Genomic DNA, 22,374 nt, shown 5'->3' with positions numbered 1-22,374 from the left:
TTTGAAGATAATTGAGACCTGTGGAACCTTCCCCTTGGGGGTAGTTCCTTGAATTCCAGGAGATAACCCTGAGAAACTATTTCTAGTGCCCAAGGATCCTGAACATCTCTTGCCCAAGCCTGAGCAAAGAGAGAAAGTCTGCCCCCCACCAGATCCGGTCCCGGATCGGGGGCCATCCCTTCATGCTGTTTTGGTAGCAGTGGTAGGCTTTTTGGCCTGCTTACCCTTGTTCCAGCCTTGCATCGGTCTCCAGGCTGGTTTGGGTTGAGAAGTATTACCCTCTTGCTTAGAGGATGTAGTATTTGAGGCTGGTCCGTTTCTGCGAAAGGGACGAAAATTAGGCTTATTTTTAGCCTTAAAAGACCGATCCTGAGGAAGGGCGTGGCCCTTTCCCCCGGTGATGTCGGAAATAATCTCTTTCAAATCAGGACCAAACAGTGTTTTACCCTTGAAAGGGATGTTAAGCAATTTTGTCTTGGAAGACACATCCGCTGACCAAGACTTTAGCCAAAGCGCTCTGCGCGCCACAATAGCAAACCCTGAATTTTTCGCCGCTAATCTAGCTAATTGCAAAGCGGCATCTAAAATAAAAGAGTTAGCCAATTTAAGTGCTTGAACTCTGTCCATAACCTCCTCATACGAAGATTCTTTATTGAGCGACCTTTCTAGTTCTTCGAACCAGAAACACGCTGCTGTAGTGACAGGAACAATGCATGAAATTGGTTGTAGAAGGTAACCTTGCTGAACAAACATCTTTTTAAGCAAACCCTCTAATTTTTTATCCATAGGATCTTTGAAAGCACAACTATCTTCTATTGGGATATTAGTGCGTTTGTTTAGAGTGGAAACCGCCCCCTCGACCTTGGGGACTGTCTGCCATAAGTCCTTTCTGGGGTCGACCACAGGAAATAATTTCTTAAATATAGGGGGAGGAACAAAAGGTATGCCGGGCCTTTCCCATTCCTTATTTACTATGTCCGCCACCCGCTTGGGTATAGGAAAAGCATCGGGGGGCACCGGAACCTCTAGGAACTTGTCCATCTTACATAATTTCTCTGGAATAACCAAATTTTCACAATCATCCAGAGTAGATAATACCTCCTTAAGCAGTGCGCGGAGATGTTCTAATTTAAATTTAAATGTTACAACATCAGGTTCAGCTTGTTGAGAAATTTTTCCTGAATCTGAAATTTCTCCCTCAGACAAAACCTTCCTCCTGGCCCCTTCAGATTGGTGTGAGGGTATGTCAGAACAGTTATCATCAGCGTCCTCTTGCTCTTCAGTGTTTAAAACAGAGCAATTGCGCTTTCTCTGATAAGTAGGCATTTTGGATAAAATGTTTGCAATAGAATTATCCATTACAGCCGTTAATTGTTGCATGGTAATAAGTATTGGCGCACTAGATGTACTAGGGGCCTCTTGTGTGGGCAAAACTGGTGTAGACACAGAAGGGGATGATGCAGTACCATGCTTACTCCCCTCATTTGAGGAATCATCTTGGGCAATATCATTATCTGTGGCATCATTGTCCCTACTTTGTTTGGACACTATGTCACAATCATCACATATATTTAAATGGGGAGAAACCTTGTCTTTCATACATATAGAACATCGTTTATCTGATGGTTCAGACATGTTAAACAGGCTTAAACTTGACCACAAAGCACAAAAAACGTTTTAAAATAAAACCGTTACTGTCACTTTAAATTTTAAACTGAACACACTTTATTACTGAATATGAGAAAAAGTATGAAGAAATTGTTCAAAATTCACCAAAATTTCACCACAGTGTCTTAAAGCCTTAAAAGTATTGCACACCAAATTTGAAAGCTTTAACCCTTAAAATAACGGAACCGGAGCCGTTTTTACATTTAACCCCTATACAGTCCCAGGTATCTGCTTTGCTGAGACCCAACCAAGCCCAGAGGGGAATACGATACCAAATGACGCCTTCAATAAGCTTTTTCAGTGGTTCTTAGCTCCTCACACATGCATCTGCATGCCTTGCTCTCCAAAAACAACTGCGCATTAGTGGCGCGAAAATGAGGCTCTGCCTATGACTAGAAAAGGCCCCCAGTGAAAAAGGTGTCCAATACAGTGCCTGCCGTTTTTTTAAAACAATCCCCAAGATTATAATAACTATTAAGAGTTATAATCTGCCAAATATGCTTAGAAAGTAATCGTTTTAGCCCAGAAAAATGTCTACCAGTCTTTTAAGCCCTTATGAAGCCCTTTATTCTTTTACTTAAATTAAGAAAATGGCTTACCGGTTCCCATAGGGAAAATGACAGCCTTCCAGCATTACAAAGTCTTGTTAGAAATGTGGCCAGTCATACCTCAAGCAGCAAAGTCTGCCAACTGTTTCCCCCAACTGAAGTTACTTCATCTCAACAGTCCTGTGTGGAAACAGCCATCGATTTTAGTAACGTTTGCTAAAATCATCTTCCTCTTACAAACAGAAATCTTCATCTCTTTTCTGTTTCAGAGTAAATAGTACATACCAGCACTATTTTAAAATAACAAACACTTGATTGAAGGATAAAAACTACATTTAAACACCAAAAAACTCTTAACCATCTCCGTGGAGATGTTGCCTGTGCAACGGCAAAGAGAATGACTGGGGTAGGCGGAGCCTAGGAGGGATCATGTGACCAGCTTTGCTGGGCTCTTTGCCATTTCCTGTTGGGGAAGAGAATATCCCACAAGTAAGGATGACGCCGTGGACCGGACACACCTATGTTGGAGAAAACTATACGCAGAAAGTTCACTATAAGTTGCCTATCTTCAATATGGGGACCCGAGAATTGCTTAAAGCTGTGGCCCTTTTAGCTGAAAGTTGCTAGCACAATCTGCCTGTTAGCTAAAAGGTGCATGCAGTGTGGCTGAGAGTTGTCAGCAGTATGGAACTGTCATTTAAATGAACATGAAACCCAAAATGTTTCTTTAATGATTCAGATAGTGTGTACAATCTTAAACAACTTTCTAATTTACTTCTATTATATAATTTGCTTTGTCCTTTTGGTATCCTTTGTTGAAAAGCATACATAGGAAGGCTCAGGATCTGGGAGCAAGCTGTTGATTGGTGGCTGCACATATATGCCTCTTGCCATTGGCTTACCAATGTGTTCAGCTAGCTCCCAGTAGTGCATTGCTACTCCTTCAATAAAGGATATCACGAGAATCAAGCAAAATTAATAGCAGAAATAAATTGGAAAGTTGTTTAAAATTGTATGATCTATCTGAATCCTGAAAGAAAAACATTTGGTTTCATGTTCCTTTAAGAGTTGCCTGCATTGTGGCATTATTAGATGAGGCTTGCCTACACTCTGGCCCTGTTAGTTAAGCGTTCCCTGCACTGTGGCACTATTAGATGAGGCTTGCCTACACTCTGGCCCTGTTAGTTAAGAGCTGTCTGCATTGTGGCACTATTAGATGAGGCTTGCTTACACTCTGGCCCTGTTAGTTAAGAGCTGTCTGCATTGTGGCACTATTAGATGAGGCTTGCCTACACTCTGGCCCTGTTAGTTAAGAGCTGTCTGCATTGTGGCACTGTTAGATGAGGCTTGCCTACACTCTGGCCCTGTTAGTTAAGAGCTGTCTGCATTGTGGCACTATTAGATGAGGCTTGCCTACACTATGGTCCTGTAAGTTAAGAGCTGTCTGCATTGTGGCACTATTAGATGAGGCTTGCCTACACTCTGACCCTGTTAGTTAAGAGCTGTCTGCAGTGTAGCACTGTTAGATGAGGCTTGCCTACACTCTGGCCCTGTTAGCTAAGAGCTGCCTGCATTGTGGCACTATTAGATGAGGATTGCCTACACTCTGGCCCTGTAAGTTAAAAGCTGCCTGCATTGTGGCACTGTTAGATGAGGCTTGCTTACACTCTGGCCCTGTTAGTTAAGAGCTGTCTGCATTGTGGCACTGTTAGATGAGGCTTGCCTACACTCTGGCCCTGTTAGTTAAGAGCTGTCTGCATTGTGTCACTCTTGGATGGGGCTTGCCTACACTCTGGCCCTGTTAGTTAAGAGCTGTCTGCATTGTGGCACTATTAGATTAGGCTTGCCTACACTCTGGCCCTGTTAGTTAAGAGCTGTCTGCATTGTGGCACTGTTAGATGAGGCTTGCCTACACTCTGGCCCTGTTAGTTAAGAGCTGCCTGCATTGTGGCACTGTTAGATGAGGCTTGCCTACACTCTGGCCCTGTTAGTTAAGAGCTGTCTGCATTGTGGCACTGTTAGATGAGGCTTGCTTACACTCTGGTCCTGTTAGTTAAGAGCTGTCTGCATTGTGGCACTGTTAGATGAGGTTTGCTTACACACTGGCCCTGTTAGTTAAGCGTTCCCTGCATTGTGGCACTGTTAGATGAGGCTTGCTTACACTCTGGCCCTGTTAGTTAAGAGCTGTCTGCATTGTATTAGATGAAGCTTGCCTACACTCTGGCCCTGTAAGTTAAGAGCTGTCTGCATTGTGGCACTCTTGGATGGGGCTTGCCTACACTCTGGCCGTTAGCTAAGAGCTGCCTGCATTGTGGCACTGTTCGATGAGGCTTGCCTACACTCTGGCCCTGTTAGTTGAGAGCTGCCTGCATTGTGGCACTGTTAGATGAGGCTTGCCTACACTCTGGCCCTGTTAGTTGAGAACTGTCTGCTTTGTGGCACTGTTCGATGAGGCTTGCCTACACTCTGGCCCTGTTAGTTGAGAGCTGCCTGCATTGTGGCACTGTTAGATGAGGCTTGCCTACACTCTGGCCCTGTTAGTTGAGAACTGTCTGCTTTGTGGCACTGTTCGATGAGGCTTGCCTACACTCTGGCCCTGTTAGTTGAGAACTGTCTGCATTGTGGCACTGTTAGATGAGGCTTGCCTACACTCTGGCCCTGTTAGTTAAGAGCTGTCTGCATTGTGGCACTGTTAGATGAGGCTTGCCTACACTCTGGCCCTGTTAGTTGAGAACTGTCTGCATTGTGGCACTGTTAGATGAGGCTTGCCTACACTCTGGCCCTGTTAGTTAAGAGCTGTCTGCATTGTGGCACTGTTAGATGAGGCTTGCCTACACTCTGGCCCTGTTAGTTAAGAGCTGTCTGCATTGTGGCACTGTTCGATGAGGCTTGCCTACACTCTGGCCGTTAGCTAAGAGCTGCCTGCATTGTGGCACTGTTAGATGAGGCTTGCCTACACTCTGGCCGTTAGCTAAGAGCTGCCTGCATTGTGGCACTGTTAGATGAGGCTTGCCTACACTCTGGCCGTTAGCTAAGAGCTGCCTGCATTGTGGCACTGTTAGATGAGGCTTGCCTACACTCTGGCCCTGTTAGTTGAGAGCTGCCTGCATTGTGGCACTGTTAGATTAGGCTTGCCTACACTCTGGCCCTGTTAGTTAAGAGCTGTCTGCATTGTGGCACTGTTAGATGAGGCTTGCCTACACTCTGGCCCTGTTAGTTAAGAGCTGCCTGCAGTGTGGCACTGTTAGATGTGATTTGCTTGTCGTGGATTTGATATCGGAGAGTTGCCTAGTATGTCAAGTTAGCTAAGAGCTGCTCCACTAAAACAAAACCTACATGCAAAGTGAGGCCCTATTAGATGGCAGCTATCTTTAGTGTGTAGCTCTGCTAGTTGAGAGCTTACTGCAGTGGTCCTGTTAGACAACAGCTTTTTGCATTTTGTCTATGTGTTACCAGTATCAGTCTGCAGTGTTCTCCTGCTATGCTGCAGGTGCCTGCATTATGCACCCTGTTAAATCAGAAACACTTATATCATCTACCTGCCTGACATTTTAACATAATAGCTAGGTGTCATCACTAAGTGTCCTCACCTTTCTTGCTGCTTGCTGGAAACATCTCAAGGCTCTGTGTCTGTTGCCCCATAAATTGTTCACATAGGGGTCAAAGCGTGGCTGGTATTTTGGACACTGTGCAAAAGATAGTCAGAGTTAGGAACACCTCAACACTCCTAATTATACAACCAACAGGAAACAAACGTTTTAAAAAAATTCTATTTATTTAATTTTAGTATGAATTAGAAATCTAAGTACATACAGTCTTACATACTGCTGCTGCTATTTTAACAACTAACCTGATCCACTGGCCGTAAGATTCGCTGAGAAATTAATGAAAGTGATTCCCGTTTATATTCTATGTCCATAATAGGATTTCCCATCTTTACCTGCATTGTATAGAATATTAAAGTTATAAATCAGATTAATTTAGATACATCTCCAAGCAGCACTGAGGGAAAACAGGAGTCGTACAGAAAATCATTAGGGTATATAATAACTGCAGTCTGGAATGAAGGAACACAAAGGTGTAAGGTATAGAATGTAATGAATGAAGGCAATTAATGAGGTAATGACAAGATGAGACAACATATAGACATGACTATAAAACATAGTAAAATGTAATAATATGGATCTATTTATTAAATGCTTATAGTAGGACAAGGGGCTATGGGCATTTCCTTGGGTAATATAATGGCAGAAGAATGTGATCAAGGAACAAAAGGCTATGCAGCCATTCAGTAGGACATATACCAGTTGGAGAACGAGCTGTAGAAAACATACACTTACAAAGGTATTCATTAGGGTATAATGGTCTGAGGGAGATAGAAGGGAACAAGCTTTTCTTTTTTAAATTAGGGCACACTAGGCTTAAAGGTAAAGGTGCCATGTATCTAATCATTAGGAATGTAATACCTGTATGGGGTAAATTATCCTATTTATAGGATTACAGCTAGAAAATGAGATGAGCTCTGAGCCATGCAGCCAATCTCTAGGTCACTGCTTTTCTCATCTGTCCTCAGACCTCCCTAACAGGCCAGATTTTGAGGATATCTGAACTGGAGCACAGATGAAACAATCAGCTGATTAGTAAACATGGTTATTTATCTGCTCTCACCCAAGATTATCCAGAAAACCTGGCCTGTTGGGGAGGCCTGAGGACAGGATTGAAAAACAGCGCTCTAGGTGATAAAAATGGATGACTGAGGCACCTCTACAGCTGAAGTCTGACATAAAGCAAGGGTTAAAATCTAGTTTGCCTTTGGTCGTTTTATTTACACATATAATAAACGTGGGAAACAATATCACTAATTACCTGGTAGTCCTTTTCAGCTTGCCTTCGATCATCTTTTATCTTATGACGCAGCTTTAGAGAAAGTGGATCACTGCCAAGGTGAACTTGCCTGTTGGGGTTACAATGTTGTGTTTTATTAGCTGTTAATTATGTCTCTGGTCAGCTGGTGACAGGATTCCTGACCCAACTAGCAAAAAAAATCACTAAGTTTATATTAGCTGATTAATGCTGTCTATGTTACATCTAAACTGTACTGCACACCTCCGGGGTTTGTTTTCTTAGTTTAGTAAGGTGTAAATGGAATGAACATGTTTTGACAGGAGAGAATTAAGAATGCAGTGCTGGACATGAACAAGATCTTTGCCTTTTTTAAATTTGATATTGTAGCTCCTACAATATATTTTTCCATACATCTGGCTGGCTTAACGATTTGGAGAAATAAATAGAAGGTAAAAAAATCTCTCTTGCATGATTTTAAAAATGAGCAATTTACATGTATGTTTTGATTACAACAGAAAAAGGCTTGATTTTTTGGAACACAGAGTAACTCATTTCTACCAATAAACATATTTACAGGACATAGAGAAAATCACACAAATGCCAATTTTAAACACATCCGAAATTTTTTTAATTATTTTCCTTCCTAAACTGCCAATCACAGATCTGCTTGAAACTTTCCACTTTGCAAATGAAAAATATCCTGAATATAGAAGGCATTTTAACAGAATGTCCAATATATTTAAAAAACATTTACTATTTGAATGTCCTTATTTTGAAATAAAAATGTATGCTTACCTGATAAATGAATTTAGTTCATGATGGTGAGAGTCCACGAGCCATTACATGTAGGATTAGAGTCCAGTCCTGTAGGAGGAGGCAAAATACACCACACAAACGAGCTTTCATTTCAGAAATGTGAATAGCTGAAATCATGGAATGATTGAATGATGGTGGTCTGCCCAAGTCAGAATGCGAGCTACCTCTTTCATTGCTAAGGTACTTTGAGTACCAGCTTGGTGATTTATGTAAGCCACTACTGTGACATTGTCTAACTGAAAACTCAGAAAAGACTCCAGTCTTAACAGGGGACAACTTTAAAGATTGCATGGAGCTCTAAGAAATTGATCGGAAACTTTGCCATACTCCCTGCACTTTCTGCAAACCGCTACACTGCATCCCCAACCAGCTAACTCGAGTTTGCAGTAAATACTACCCAATTCAGATAGAGGAAAGAGGCTCCCTAATTCAAGACTGATGTGTCTGCCACCAAGATAGAGAATGTCAGCACAGCACACCCGCAAACAGGCATGGATCGTAAAGCTGTAGACAGACTGAACAGGTCAAGTACCGAATGACAGAAACATCTGGCCACTAGGGCTGGTCCAGTTGAAGTCTAATTCTCAAGAAGAGAAAATATGCGCCGGTAGGAACCCATGATATTCCGGAACTGGGCCGTCCCGAACTACCCTAAGGTATCTGGTACAGAACTCCAAAAAGTCCAGTCAAGACAAGGACAAATAAACCCGGACCCCAGAACTCGGAGCCGGCTTACAAACATATTACCCCCTGAGGAACCACCGGGTTACTCCTCCGGAGCAGACTTCGCACCCCACGCGATGCATCACAGATATATCCAAGGCACCTTGGACACTGAACTCTCACGTAAGAGTGCCAGACACAGAGTGCTTAAGACACCCACAACGGGAAACAACTCCCAAATTAAAAAGAGTGCTAGACAATGATGAGAGCCACACAGCCACTCTGATTGACCCTAAAGCACTAGGGACAACAGCACTAAGTCCAAAGACTAAGGGTTTCAAGAGAACAGAGCTCAACCCCAGATATTCTGGAATGAAAATAGGACCATAGTCTCCAAGATCTTCTCAGGATCCTTCTCCTGGAAGCCCCTACGGTTCGAGGAATAACAAATGAACTAACATTCTAACCCCAGACGGGTAAAAAAAACAAAAAAACTTCTAAGTAGGGGCAAAAACAGGAAAAAGGGAAAACACCCTAATCTGCAAACTACAAAAATATGGGAGCAGATGGAATCCCGGAAGTAGAAAAACCCAAAGGTTCTACTTCCTGAAACATCTGACCAAGGCCAACCCCAAGGAAAGGAGACAAAAAAGGGCCAATCAACCTCAACCCGAAGGATGAGATACTGTCATCAAGGAAAACAGATCCAAAAGGACAATTCCAAAGAAGACCTTAAAGAATAGACGAGGAACATTACCCAGAGCAATCCTTAACAGGATCCGCTCTGGACCCTCACCAACAAATAGGAACAGGACAGTGAGGACTGAGTGCAATCCTTCAGTCGCCTGCAAATCACGATTTAGGCGAGGCTATTTGTAACCCATCAGTGAAAGGGTACTTGCTGTAAGGAACATCTAGTCACCCCGATGCTCCTTCTGAAAAAGAGAGACAAGAACCAGCCTGTCGTCTGGGTACGAAAGGCCTCCTCTCCATATGTAGCCCTGCATGGGCAGAGCCTCAAAAATTTATTGAAGCTCATGGAAGTTCCACTTCATGAAACTTTAGCAAAAAGCAAAAGCATAATTCGATCTGAAGAGAACCCAAAGAGAGACTAACTCCTCATCCGAGTGAGAAACTCACCATCCAACCAGGCAGCCAGTTACAACGGCACCACGTAGATGGTATAAGCCGTAAGGAACATCGATTAGCGCCCGACCAGGACCAGCCTGCTACATAGAGCATTCAAAACTGACCCAGGCCACAGAAAAATCAAGATCCCATAGGATGGACAAACTTAGGACATAACAATGTACTAAAACCTTAGTGCTCAAGCGACCACAAAATCGCCAGTATCAAATTCCAGAGAAGAAATGTTTCCCAACAGAAAAAATATAACAGACATGAGCTTCTAAAAGAAATAAAACACATCCTACCAGATCAAAGAAAAAGAAGGCAGCACCTGCAGGTGAACGCCCAAGAAGAATGGGTACACTAACAGGACCAGCCAATCAGAGACCCCCATTCCTTCAAAGCTCAGAACTGGAATAAGATACCCCTCCCAAAAAAAAACACATCATTTATGCTTACCTGATAAATTTATTTCTCTTGTAGTGTATCCAGTCCACGGATCATCCATTACTTGTGGGATATTCTCCTTCCCAACAGGAAGTTGCAAGAGGATCACCCACAGCAGAGTTGCTATATAGCTCCTCCCCTCACTGCCATATACAGTCATTCAACCGAAACAAGACGAGAAAGGAGAAACCATAGGGTGCAGTGGTGACTTAAGGCAGGTCTAAATTTTAATTAAACTACAAAGGACAGGGCGGGCCGTGGACTGGATACACTACAAGAGAAATAAATTTATCAGGTAAGCATAAATTATGTTTTCTCTTGTTAAGTGTATCCAGTCCACGGATCATCCATTACTTGTGGGATACCAATACCAAAGCTAAAGTACACGGATGATGGGAGGGACAAGGCAGGAACTTAAACGGAAGGAACCACTGCCTGTAGAACCTTTCTCCCAAAAACAGCCTCCGAAGAAGCAAAAGTGTCAAATTTGTAAAATTTTGAAAAGGTGTGAAGCGAAGACCAAGTCGCAGCCTTGCAAATCTGTTCAACAGAGGCCTCATTTTTAAAGGCCCAGGTGGAAGCCACAGCTCTAGTAGAATGAGCTGTAATCCTTTCAGGGGGCTGCTGTCCAGCAGTCTCATAGGCTAAGCGTATTATGCTCCAAAGCCAAAAGGAGAGAGAGGTTGCCGAAGCTTTTTGACCTCTCCTCTGTCCAGAGTAAACGACAAACAGGGCAGATGTTTGACGAAAATCTTTAGTAGCCTGTAAGTAAAACTTCAAGGCACGGACTACGCCCAGATTATGCAAAAGACGTTCCTTCTTTGAAGAAGGATTAGGACACAATGATGGAACAACATACTCTTGATTGATATTCCTGTTAGAAACCACCTTAGGTAAAAACCCAGGTTTGGTAAGCAAGAACTACCTTGTCTGAATGAAAAATCAGATAAGGAGAATCACAATGTAAGGCAGATAACTCAGAGACTCTTCGAGCCGAGGAAATAGCCATCAAAAACAGAACTTTCCAAGATAAAAGTTTAATATCAATGGAATGAAGGGGTTCAAACGGAACTCCCTGAAGAACTTTAAGAAGCAAGTTTAAGCTCTACGGGGGAGCAACAGTTTTAAACACAGGCTTAATCCTAACCAAAGCCTGACAAAATGCCTGGACGTCTGGAACTTCTGCCAGACGCTTGTGCAAAAGAATAGACAGAGCAGAGATCTGTCCTTTTAAAGAACTAGCTGATAAGCCTTTGTCCAAACCCTCTTGGAGAAAGGACAATATCCTAGGAATCCTAACCTTACTCCATGAGTAACTCTTGGATTCACACCAATAAAGATATTTACGCCATATCTTATGGTAGATTTAACTGGTGACAGGCTTCCGAGCCTGTATTAAGGTATCAATGACTGACTCGGAGAAGCCACGCCTTGATAGAATCAAGCGTTCAATCTCCATGCAGTCAGTCTCAGAGAAATTAGATTTGGATGATTGAAAGGACCTTGTATTAGAAGGTTCTGACTCAGAGGCAGAGTCCATGGTGGAAGAGATGACATGTCCACTAGGTCTGCATACCAGGTCCTGCGTGGCCACGCAGGCGCTATCAGAATCACCGATGCTCTCTCCTGTTTGATTTTGACAATCAGTCGAGGGAGCAGAGGAAACGGTGGAAACACATAGGCCAGGTTGAAGAACCAAGGAGCTGCTAGAGCATCTATCAGCGTTGCTCCCGGGTCCCTGGACCTGGATCCGTAACAAGGAAGCTTGGCGTTCTGGTGAGACGCCATGAGATCCAGTTCTGGTTTGCCCCAACGATGGACCAGTTGAGCAAACACCTCCGGATGGAGTTCCCACTCCCCCGGATGAAAAGTCTGACGACTTAGAAAATCCGCCTCCCAGTTCTCTACGCCTGGGATGTGAATCGCTGACAGGTGGCAAGAGTAAGACTCTGCCCAGCGAATTATCTTTGAGACTTCTAACATCGCTAGGGAACTCCTGGTTCCCCCTTGATGGTTGATGTGAGCCACAGTCGTGATGTTGTCCGACTGAAATCTGATGAACCTCAGTGTTGCTAACTGAGGCCAAGCTAGAAGAGCATTGAATATTGCTCTTAACTCCAGAATATTTATTGGGAGGAGTTTCTCCTCCTGAGTCCATGATCCCTGAGCCTTCAGGGAGTTCCAGACTGCGCCCCAACTTAGAAGGCTGGCATCTGTTGTTACAATCGTCCAATCTGGCCTGCGAAAGGTCATACCCTTGGACAGATGGACCCGAGAAAGCCACCAGAGAAGAGAATCTCTGGTCTCTTGATCCAGATTTAGTAGAGGGGACAAATCTGAGTAATCCCCATTCCACTGACTTAGCATGCATAATTGCAGTGGTCTGAGATGCAGGCGCGCAAATGGCACTATGTCCATTGCCGCTACCATTAAGCCGATTACTTCCATGCACTGAGCCACTGACGGGCGTGGAATGGAATGAAGGACACGGCAAGCATTTAGAAGTTTTGATAACCTGGACTCTGTCAGGTAAATTTTCATCTCTACAGAATCTATAAGAGTCCCTAGGAAGGAGACTCTTGTGAGTGATGATAGAGAACTCTTTTCCACGTTCACTTTCCACCCATGCGACCTCAGAAATGCCAGAACTATCTCTGTATGAGACTTGGCAATTTGAAAGCTTGACGCCTGTATTAGGATGTTGTCTAGATACGGAGCCACCGCTATGCCTAGCGGTCTTAGAACCGCCAGAAGTGAGCCCAGAACCTTTGTAAAAATTCTCGGGGCAGTGGCCAACCCGAAGGGAAGAGCTACAAATTGGTAATGCCTGTCTAGAAAGGCAAATCTTAGGAACCGATGATGATATTTGTGAATCGGTATGTGAAGGTAGGCATCCTTTAAGTCCACTGTGGTCATGTACTGACCCTCTTGGATCATGGGTAGGATGGTCCGAATAGTTTCCATTTTGAATGTTGGAACTCTGAGGAATTTGTTTAAGATCTTTAGATCCAAGATTGGTCTGAAGGTTCCCTCTTTCTTGGGAACCACAAACAGATATGAATAAAATCCCTGTCCTTGTTCCGTCCGAGGAACTGGATGGATCACTCCCATTACTAGGAGGTCTTGCACACAGCTTAGGAATGCCTCTTTCTTTATCTGGTTTGCTGATAACCTTGAAAGATGAAATCACCCTTGTGGAGGAGAAGCTTTGAAGTCCAGAAGATATCCCTGAGATATGATCTCCAACGCCCAGGGATCCTGAACATCTCTTGCCCACGCCTGGGCGAAGAGAGAAAGTCTGCCCCCCACTAGATCCGTTTCCGGATAGGGGGCCGTTCCTTCATGCTGTCTTGGGGGCAGCAGCAGGCTTTCTGGCCTGCTTGCCCTTGTTCCAGGACTGGTTAGGTTTCCAGGCCTGTCTGGAATGAGCAACAGTTCCCTCTTGTTTTGAAGCGGAGGAAGTTGATGCTGCTCCTGCCTTGAAATTTCGAAAGGCACGAAAATTAGACTGTTTGGCCTTTGATTTGGCCCTGTCCTGAGGAAGGGTATGACCCTTCCCTCCAGTAATGTCAGCAATAATTTCCTTCAAGCCAGGCCCGAATAAGGTCTGCCCCTTGAAAGGAATGTTGAGTAATTTAGACTTTGAAGTCACGTCAGCTGACCAGGATTTAAGCCATAGCGCCCTATGCGCCTGGATGGCGAATCCGGAATTCTTAGCCGTTAGTTTAGTCAAATGAACAATGACATCAGAAACAAATGAGTTAGCTAGCTTAAGCGTTCTAAGCTTGTCAATAATTTCATTCAATGGAGCTGTCTGGATGGCCTCTTCCAGGGCCTCAAACCAGAATGCCGCTGCAGCAGTGACAGGCGCAATGCATGCAAGGGGCTGTAAAATAAAACCTTGTTGAATAAACATTTTCTTAAGGTAACCCTCCAATTTTTTATCCATTGGATCTGAAAAAGCACAACTGTCCTCAACCGGGATAGTGGTACGCTTTGCTAAAGTAGAAACTGCTCCCTCCACCTTAGGGACTGTCTGCCATAAGTTCCGTGTAGTGGCGTCTATTGGAAACATTTTTCTAAATATAGGAGGTGGGGAAAAGCGCACATCGGGTCTATCCCACTCCTTGCTAATAATTTCTGTAAGCCTTTTAGGTATAGGAAAAACGTCAGTACACACCGGCACCGCATAGTATCTATCCAGCCTACACAATTTCTCTGGAATTGCAACTGTGTTACAGTCATTCAGAGCAGCTAATACCTCCCCAAGAAATACACGGAGGTTCTCAAGCTTAAATGTAAAATTAGAAATCTCTGAATCAGGTTTCCCCGAGTCAGAGATGTCACCCACAGACTGAAGCTCTCCGTCCTCATGTTCTGCATACTGTGACGCAGTATCAGACATGGCTCTAACAGCATTTGCGAGCTCTGTATCTCTCCTAACCCCAGAGCTATCGCGCTTGCCTCTTAATTCAGGCAATCTAGATAATACCTCTGACAGGGTATTATTCATGATTGCAGCCATGTCCTGCAAGGTAATCGCTATGGGCGTCCCTGATGTAATTGGCACCATATTAGCGTGCGTCCCCTGAGCGGGAGGCGAAGGGTCTGACACGTGGGGAGAGTTAGTCGGCATAACTTCCCCCTCGACAGAACCCTCTGGTGATAATTCTTTTATAGATAAAGACTGATCTTTACTGTTTAAGGTGAAATCAATACATTTAGTACACATTCTCCTATGGGGCTCCACCATGGCTTTCAAACATAATGAACAAGTAGGTTCCTCTGTGTCAGACATGTTTAAACAGACTAGCAATGAGACTAGCAAGCTTGGAAAACACTTTAAAACAAGTTTACAAGCAATATAAAAAACGTTACTGCGCCTTTAAGAAACACAAATTTTCCCAAATTTTGAAATAACAGTGAAAAAATGCAGTTACACTAACGAAATTATTACAGTGTATGTAATAAGTTAGCAGAGCATTGCACCCACTTTCAAATGGATGATTAACCCCTTAATACCAAAAACGGAATAACAAATGACAAAAACGTTTTTTAAACAGTCACAACTGCCACAGCTCTACTGTGGCTTTTTACCTCCCTCAAAAACGACTTTTGAAGCCTTTTGAGCCCTTCAGAGAAGTCCTGGATCATGCAGGAAGAAGCTGGATGTCTGTGTCTGTAATTTTTGCTGTGCAAAAAAACGCTAAAATAGGCCCCTCCCACTCATATTACAACAGTGAGAAGCCTCAGGGAACTGTTTCTAGGCAAAATTCAAGCCAGCCATGTGGAAAAAACTAGGCCCCAATAAGTTTTATCACCAAACATATGTAAAAAAACGATTAAACATGCCAGCAAACGTTTTAAAATACACTTTTATAAGAGTATATATCTCTATTAATAAGCCTGATACCAGTTGCTATCACTGCATTTAAGGCTTTACTTACATTACTTCGGTATCAGCAGCATTTTCTAGCAAATTCCATCCCTAGAAAAATATTTTAACTGCACATACCTTATTACAGGAAAACCTGCACGCTATTCCCCCTCTGAAGTTACCTCACTCCTCAGAATATGTGAGAACAGCAAAGGATCTTAATTACTTCTGCTAAGATCATAGAAAATGCAGGCAGATTCTTCTTCTAAATGCTGCCTGAGATAAACAGTACACTCCGGTACCATTTAAAAATAACAAACTTTTGATTGAAGAAATAAACTAAGTATAAAACACCACAGTCCTCTTACGACCTCCATCTTAGTTGAGAGTTGCAAGAGAATGACTGGATATGGCAGTGAGGGGAGGAGCTATATAGCAACTCTGCTGTGGGTGATCCTCTTGCAACTTCCTGTTGGGAAGGAGAATATCCCACAAGTAATGGATGATCCGTGGACTGGATACACTTAACAAGAGAAAAAGGAAATTGGAGACGATAAGGAGATTAACTGCATCCCCACACGTCTAACCCAGCTTGCCGTCTGGAGCAGAAGACTGCGGATCCCCCCACCTATTAGGACTGGGATCCTCCAGCACCCCCAAAACATGCAGCAGCAGGGCACAAAGGCGCGCCAGTCTATAACAAATAGCGAGACTTACCTCCACCGGGGCAAGTGACGACCCCGACCCGAGGGTTGGACCTCTGAAGCTTCAGAAGAAACCTCTTCCCGAAATGGCTGAACTGACCCAGACGATCCCACGCCTGACGAGCCCTGGTTAGCAGAACACGGACAGTATATCGGCAACACCTCCCTCTCTGGAAGATGTAACTGCGCCAACGCCATAAATATAGCCATGCAGAACCGTGCCCTAACCTCTGGAGGAAACAAGCAGCCTTCCGGAGAAGGGGTAATGGCATTAGGGACACCTGCTTGCATAGCCAAGGAAGGTTCTAGGGGATGCACCTCACAGGATATGGGATCCCCAGGGGCGGATGGCTCAGCAGAATCTAAGTTCCCTGTTCCGGGAGAAGAGAACACTCTAAAGTGGCATTTGGAACATAACTGATGGGAATGGACTACCCGGGCCATTCCATACTCTTCGCAAGAAGTAGAATCTGAATCAGAGACTCTCCAAAAAAAATCAGAATCCTCCATAACTTGGTGATAGATAATTATGGATAGAAAAAAATAAAACGGCACCTTACACACCCCAATGGCTGGGGCACTCAGCACCACCTGTGACCCAGACAACTAGCGAACAGATTCTCTCCCTCGCCACATGGTCAGGAATACGGAAATGGAGAACAGAACGTGACCACGCCTATTCTCAAGGAACACCGTGCAGGCCAGAAAAAAACGCACCAAGGCCACCAGGGCAGGGCAGCCTGACAAAAAGGCCTTTATGTTCCGATATAGCCACAAGCCCAATTTACACTACTCATTAGCAGACAGAATCACATAACAAACATGATTTAAGTCCCCCTGTTATTTTAACCCATTATTCCATAAAGATAAAGGAGTCTGACTGAGACCCTGACTTCTTTGTTTACATTACATTTACATCTTCAAAGTAAAATGAAACTATCTTACCGGAATCTACGCCGTGGAACAGGAACATGGCCCATCTAGTGTGACAGATAGTAGCTTCGCTTCTGACATGGACTTGAGTGAAGAAAGCAGGCAGCGAAACTCGTCAACGCTGATTGCCAAAGAGCTGTTAACATGAGTCGGGATGGTTTCACAGAAAGACTCTCCCTGCATCTCCAGACTCTAACATTCATCCATGCTCTAACTGAGAGGCTGACAGGATTACTTTAAAATCCAGTCCCATTTCGAAGAGTACTACCCTCCATAAGAGACTATCTTAAATCTTCCAACACTTCTCTGCCAACCTCCTGTTACGAAAGGCAAAGAATGACTGGCGGATGAGGGAAGTGGGGGAGGTATTTAAGCCTTTGGCTGGGGTGTCTTTGCCTCCTCCTGGTGGCCAGGTTCTGAATTCCCAAAAGTGATGAATGCAGCTGTGGACTCTCCCCGTTTATGAAGAAAAGCACAATATTAGCTAATTCATATACACATATAAACCTTAAAAAGCAAATCTTACGGGGGACTTCCAGTGGGCGGTCACCATGGACAGCAGCAGGAAGTGAGAGCTCCGAGCTGACCTCCCTTTAGAAGCAGTAAACCGCAATATTTTGCCCAAAATACTCACTCTCCTTGGCAGGGGGAAATATCTCTTCCCATCTGGAGCACGCAGAGTCAGGAGCCTGAGCATCGACTCCCCTACCATGAGGACGACAAACAAAGAAGTCAGCGCACACCCAGGAGCCGCACCCCCAAGACACATCAGACCCGAGTCGAGGAGATACTTGGGGACTCCAAAATATACCCCAAAGCCGCAAAATTAGACCCTTGGGGAACTGAGAATAGACACACTGCCGGAGAAGCATGAATAACTGCCGCAAACAAAGAGAATCCAACCGCTCATGTGGCTCACCGCAATCTCCGGTAAAGTAATAAACAAATAGACAGAAGGTTCAAGATACTGAACACAAGACACTATAATAGCCTAAGAAATAACACTTAGGGGGGAAGAAAACAAACTATAATACCACAACTAATAAGCAGACATAAGTTCAAACTCACGAGGCCCTTGGCCAAACAAACCTACGCAACCCACTAAAATCCTACATAAAGCGCCCCACATAAGGCCTGATTGCAACAGAAGACCTCTTGAGAGGATAACAAACAGAAACTGAGGAGTGAGAACAGAATGTTTAAATAGAAACAGCACAAACGAAAGACAAAACAAAAAGATTCCAAATATAAGGAATAGCTTTAATAATTTAATTAATTTAGTAGTTTAATTACTTTTTAAATTTCTTTGAAGTTCAGACGTCAAACTCCTTTTTTATTGTGTATGCTGTCTCTTGGAAAGCTGTTTAATAATTATGACCCAAGTGTGAGTTGAAGCACAGGTAGTAAAAACTACATAATCTACCAAACTTTATCAGAATCATTCCATAATAAGGAACAAATGCCTCAATATGAGTGAGTAACCAGGGGTCCCCATAACCCCCCCCTCACGAATATCTCCTCAGTCCAAACATATTATTCAAAATACTCTAAAATAACTGAACTGAAGCTGCTTCAACACAAAATATTAATCAGCTCTTATCCTGTTTGCAAAAACAGAATTTATGCTTACCTGATAAATTACTTTCTCTTACAGTGTATCCAGTCCACGGATTCATCCTTACTTGTGGGATATTCTAATTCCCTACAGGAAGTGGCAAAGAGAGCACACAGCAGAGCTGTCCATATAGCTCCCCCATAGGCTCCGCCCCCCAGTCATTCGACCAACGGTTAGGAGAAAAAGGAGAAACCATAGGGTGCAGTGGTGACTGTAGTTTTAAACGAAATTTTTTTTATCCTGACTTAAATGCCAGGGCGGGCCGTGGACTGGATACACCGTAAGAGAAAGTAATTTAGCAGGTAAGCATAAATTCTGTTTTCTCTTACAAGGTGTATCCAGTCCAAGGATTCATCCTTACTTGTGGGATACCAATACCAAAGCTTTAGGACACGGATGAAGGGAGGGAACAAGTCAGGTAACCTAAACGGAAGGCACCACTGCTTGCAAAACCTTTCTCCCAAAAATAGCCTCCGAAGAAGCAAAAGTATCGAATTTGTAAAATTTGGCAAAAGTATGCAGTGAAGACCACGTCGCTGTCTTACAAATCTGTTCAACAGAAGCCTCATTCTTGAAAGCCCATGTGGAAGCCACAGCTCTGGTGGAATGAGCTGTAATTCGTTCAGGAGGCTGCTGTCCAGCAGTCTCATAAGCCAATCGGATGATGCTTTTCAGCCAGAAGGAAAGAGAGGTAGCAGTCGCTTTCTGACCTCTCCTCTTACCAGAATACACAACAAACAAGGATGATGTTTGTCTGAAATCTTTAGTTGCTTTTAAATAGAATTTTAAAGCACGAACCACATAAAGATTGTGTAATACTCGTTCCTTCTTAGAAACTTGATTAGGACACAGAGAAGGAACAATGATTTCCTGGTTAATATTCTTATTAGAAACAACTTTCGGAAGAAAACCAGGTTTGGTACGCAAAACAACCTTATCTGCATGGAACACCAGATAGGGTGAATTACACTGCAAAGCAGACAATTCTGAAACTCTTCGAGCAGAAGAAATAGCTACCAAAAACAAAACCTTCCAAGATAATAACTTAAAATCTATGGAATGTAAAGGTTCAAACGGAGCCCCTTGAAGAACTGAAAGAACTAAATTAAGACTCCATGGAGGAGCCACAGGTTTATAGACAGGCTTAATTCTGACTAAAGCCTGTGCAAACGCTTGCACGTCAGGTACTTCTGCCAGACGCTTGTGTAACAGGATAGAGCTGATATCTGTCCCTTTAAGGAACTAGCTGACAAACCTTTCTCCAATCCTTTTTGGAGAAAAGACAATATCCTGGGAATCCTAATCTTACTCCACGAGTAACCCTTGGATTCACACCAACAAAGATATTTCCGCCATATCTTATGGTAAATCTTCCTGGTGACAGGCTTTCTAGCCTGGATCAGAGTATCTATAACCGATTCAGAGAACCCACGCTTAGATAGAATTAAGCGTTCAATCTCCAAGCAGTCAGTTGCAGAGAAACTAGATTTGGATGCTTGAATGGACCTTGAATTAGAAGATCCTGCCTCGATGGCAGTGTCCAAGGTGGAACAGATGACATGTCCACTAGGTCTGCATACCAAGTCCTGAGTGGCCACGCAGGCGCTATCAGAATTACCGAAGCCTTCTCCTGTTTGATTCTGGCTACCAGTCGAGGGAGAAGGGGAAACGGTGGAAAGACATAAGCCAGATTGAAGGACCAAGGCGCTACTAGAGCATCTATCAGTGCCGCCTTGGGGTCCCTGGACCTGGATCCGTAAAGAGGAAGTTTGGTGTTCTGACGGGACGCCATCAGATCCAATTCTGGAATGCCCCAAAGCTGGGTCAGCTGAGCAAAAACCTCCGGGTGGAGTTCCCACTCCCCCGGGTGAAAAGTCTGACGACTTAGAAAATCCGCCTCCCAGTTGTCTACTCCTGGGATGTGAATTGCAGATAGGTGGCAGGAGTGATCCTCCGCCTATTTGATGATCTTGGTTACTTCCTTCATCGCTAGGGAGCTCTTTGTTCCTCCCTGATGATTGATGTACGCTACAGTCGTGATGTTGTCCGACTGAAATCTGATGAATTTGGCTGCCGCTAGTTGAGGCCATGCCTGGAGCGTGTTGAATATCGCTCTCAGTTCCAAAATGTTTATCGGGAGAAGAGACTCTTCCCGAGACCATAGGCCCTGAGCTTTCAGGGAGCCCCAGACCGCGCCCCAGCCTAACAGACTTGCGTCGGTCCTTACAATGATCCACTCCGGTCTGCGGAAGCACATTCCCTGAGACAGGTGATCCTGAGACAACCACCAGAGAAGAGAATCTCTGGTTTTCTGGTTGGATTTGAGGAGACAAATCTGCATAATCCCCATTCCACTGTTTGAGCATGCACAGTTGCAGTGGTCTGAGATGAATTCGGGCAAAAAGGACCACGTCCATTGCCGCAACCATTAATCCGATTACCTCCATGCACTGAGCTACAGAAGGCCGAGGAATGGAATGAAGAACTCGGCAAGTAGTTAAAAGCTTTAACTTCCTGACCTCCGCCAGAAATATTTTCATTTCTACCAAGTCTATTAGTGTTCCCAGGAAGGGAACCCTTGTGAACGGGGACAGAGAACTTTTTTCGACGTTCACCTTCAACCCGTGAGACCTTAGAAAGGCCAGAACAATGTCCGTATGAGCCTTGGCTCTGTGAAAAGATGACGCCTGTATTAAGATGTCGTCTAGGTAAGGTGCTACTGCAATGCCCCGCGGTCTTAGTACCGCTAGGAGGGACCCTAGCACCTTTGTAAAAATTCTGGGAGCAGTGGCCAACCCGAAAGGAAGGGCCACGAACTGGCAATGCTTGTCCAGAAAGGCGAACCTTAGGAACTGATGGTGATCTTTGTGGATAGGAATATGTAGGTACGCATCCTTTAGATCCACGGTAGTCATATATTGACCTTCCTGGATCATCGGCAAAATTGTCCGAATGGTTTCCATTTTGAATGATGGAACTCTGAGGAATTTGTTTAGAATTTTTAGATCCAGGATTGGCCTGAAAGTTCCTTCCTTTTTGGGAACTACAAACAGGTTTGAGTAAAAACCCAGTCCTTGTTCTGCAATTGGAACTGGATATATCACTCCCATCTTTAGTAGATCTTCTACACAGCGTAAGAACGCCTGTTTCTTTGTCTGGTCTGAAGACAAACGAGAAATGTGAAACCTTCCCCTTGGAGGAGAGTCCTTGAATTCTAGAAGATATCCCTGAGCAACGATTTCTAATGCCTAGGGATCTGGGACATCTCTTTCCCAAGCCTGAGCAAAGAGAGAGAGTCTGCCCCCTACCAGATCCGGTCCCGGATCGGGGGCCATGCTGTCTTAGTAGCAGCCACAGGCTTCTTGGCCTGTTTACCTTTGTTCCAGCCCTGCAAGGGTTCCAGGTTGCTTTGGGCTGTGAAGCGTTAGCCTCTTGCTTTGCGTTTGCAGAGGTTGAAGCAGGGCCGCTCCTGAAGCTGCGAAAGGTGCGAAAATTAGCCTTGTTTTTGGCCTTAAACGGTCTATCTTGTGGGAGGGCATGGCCCTTTCCCCCAGTGATATCCGAAATAATTTCTTTCAACTCTGGGCCGAAAAGGGTCTTTCCCTTGAAAGGAATATTTAGTAATTTTGT

At 44.1% G+C, this 22,374-nt stretch overlaps 1 protein-coding gene and 1 non-coding gene across 2 annotated transcripts in view; both read right to left on the bottom strand.

The window, feature by feature from the left end:
* CFAP221 (cilia and flagella associated protein 221) overlaps nucleotides 1-22,374 on the bottom strand; it is a 453,572-nt gene that overhangs the window by 122,759 nt on the left and 308,439 nt on the right. The window contains exons 12-14 of the mRNA XM_053698027.1: nucleotides 7,083-7,170; nucleotides 6,067-6,156; nucleotides 5,807-5,902 (exon numbers count right to left, since the gene is read on the bottom strand). Coding sequence (XP_053554002.1) covers nucleotides 5,807-5,902; nucleotides 6,067-6,156; nucleotides 7,083-7,170 — 274 coding nt within the window. The remainder of the gene's footprint in view (nucleotides 1-5,806; nucleotides 5,903-6,066; nucleotides 6,157-7,082; nucleotides 7,171-22,374) is intronic.
* LOC128646368 (U5 spliceosomal RNA) lies at nucleotides 9,539-9,649 on the bottom strand. The gene has a single exon (XR_008400305.1). It is a non-coding gene; the product is annotated as a U5 spliceosomal RNA (small nuclear RNA).

Source organism: Bombina bombina, chromosome 1 (genome assembly GCF_027579735.1).
Source record: "Bombina bombina isolate aBomBom1 chromosome 1, aBomBom1.pri, whole genome shotgun sequence".
Lineage (NCBI taxonomy): Eukaryota > Metazoa > Chordata > Amphibia > Anura > Bombinatoridae > Bombina > Bombina bombina.
The sequence above is the reverse complement of the archived record's forward strand: the minus strand, read 5'-3'. Positions and strand labels throughout refer to the sequence as shown.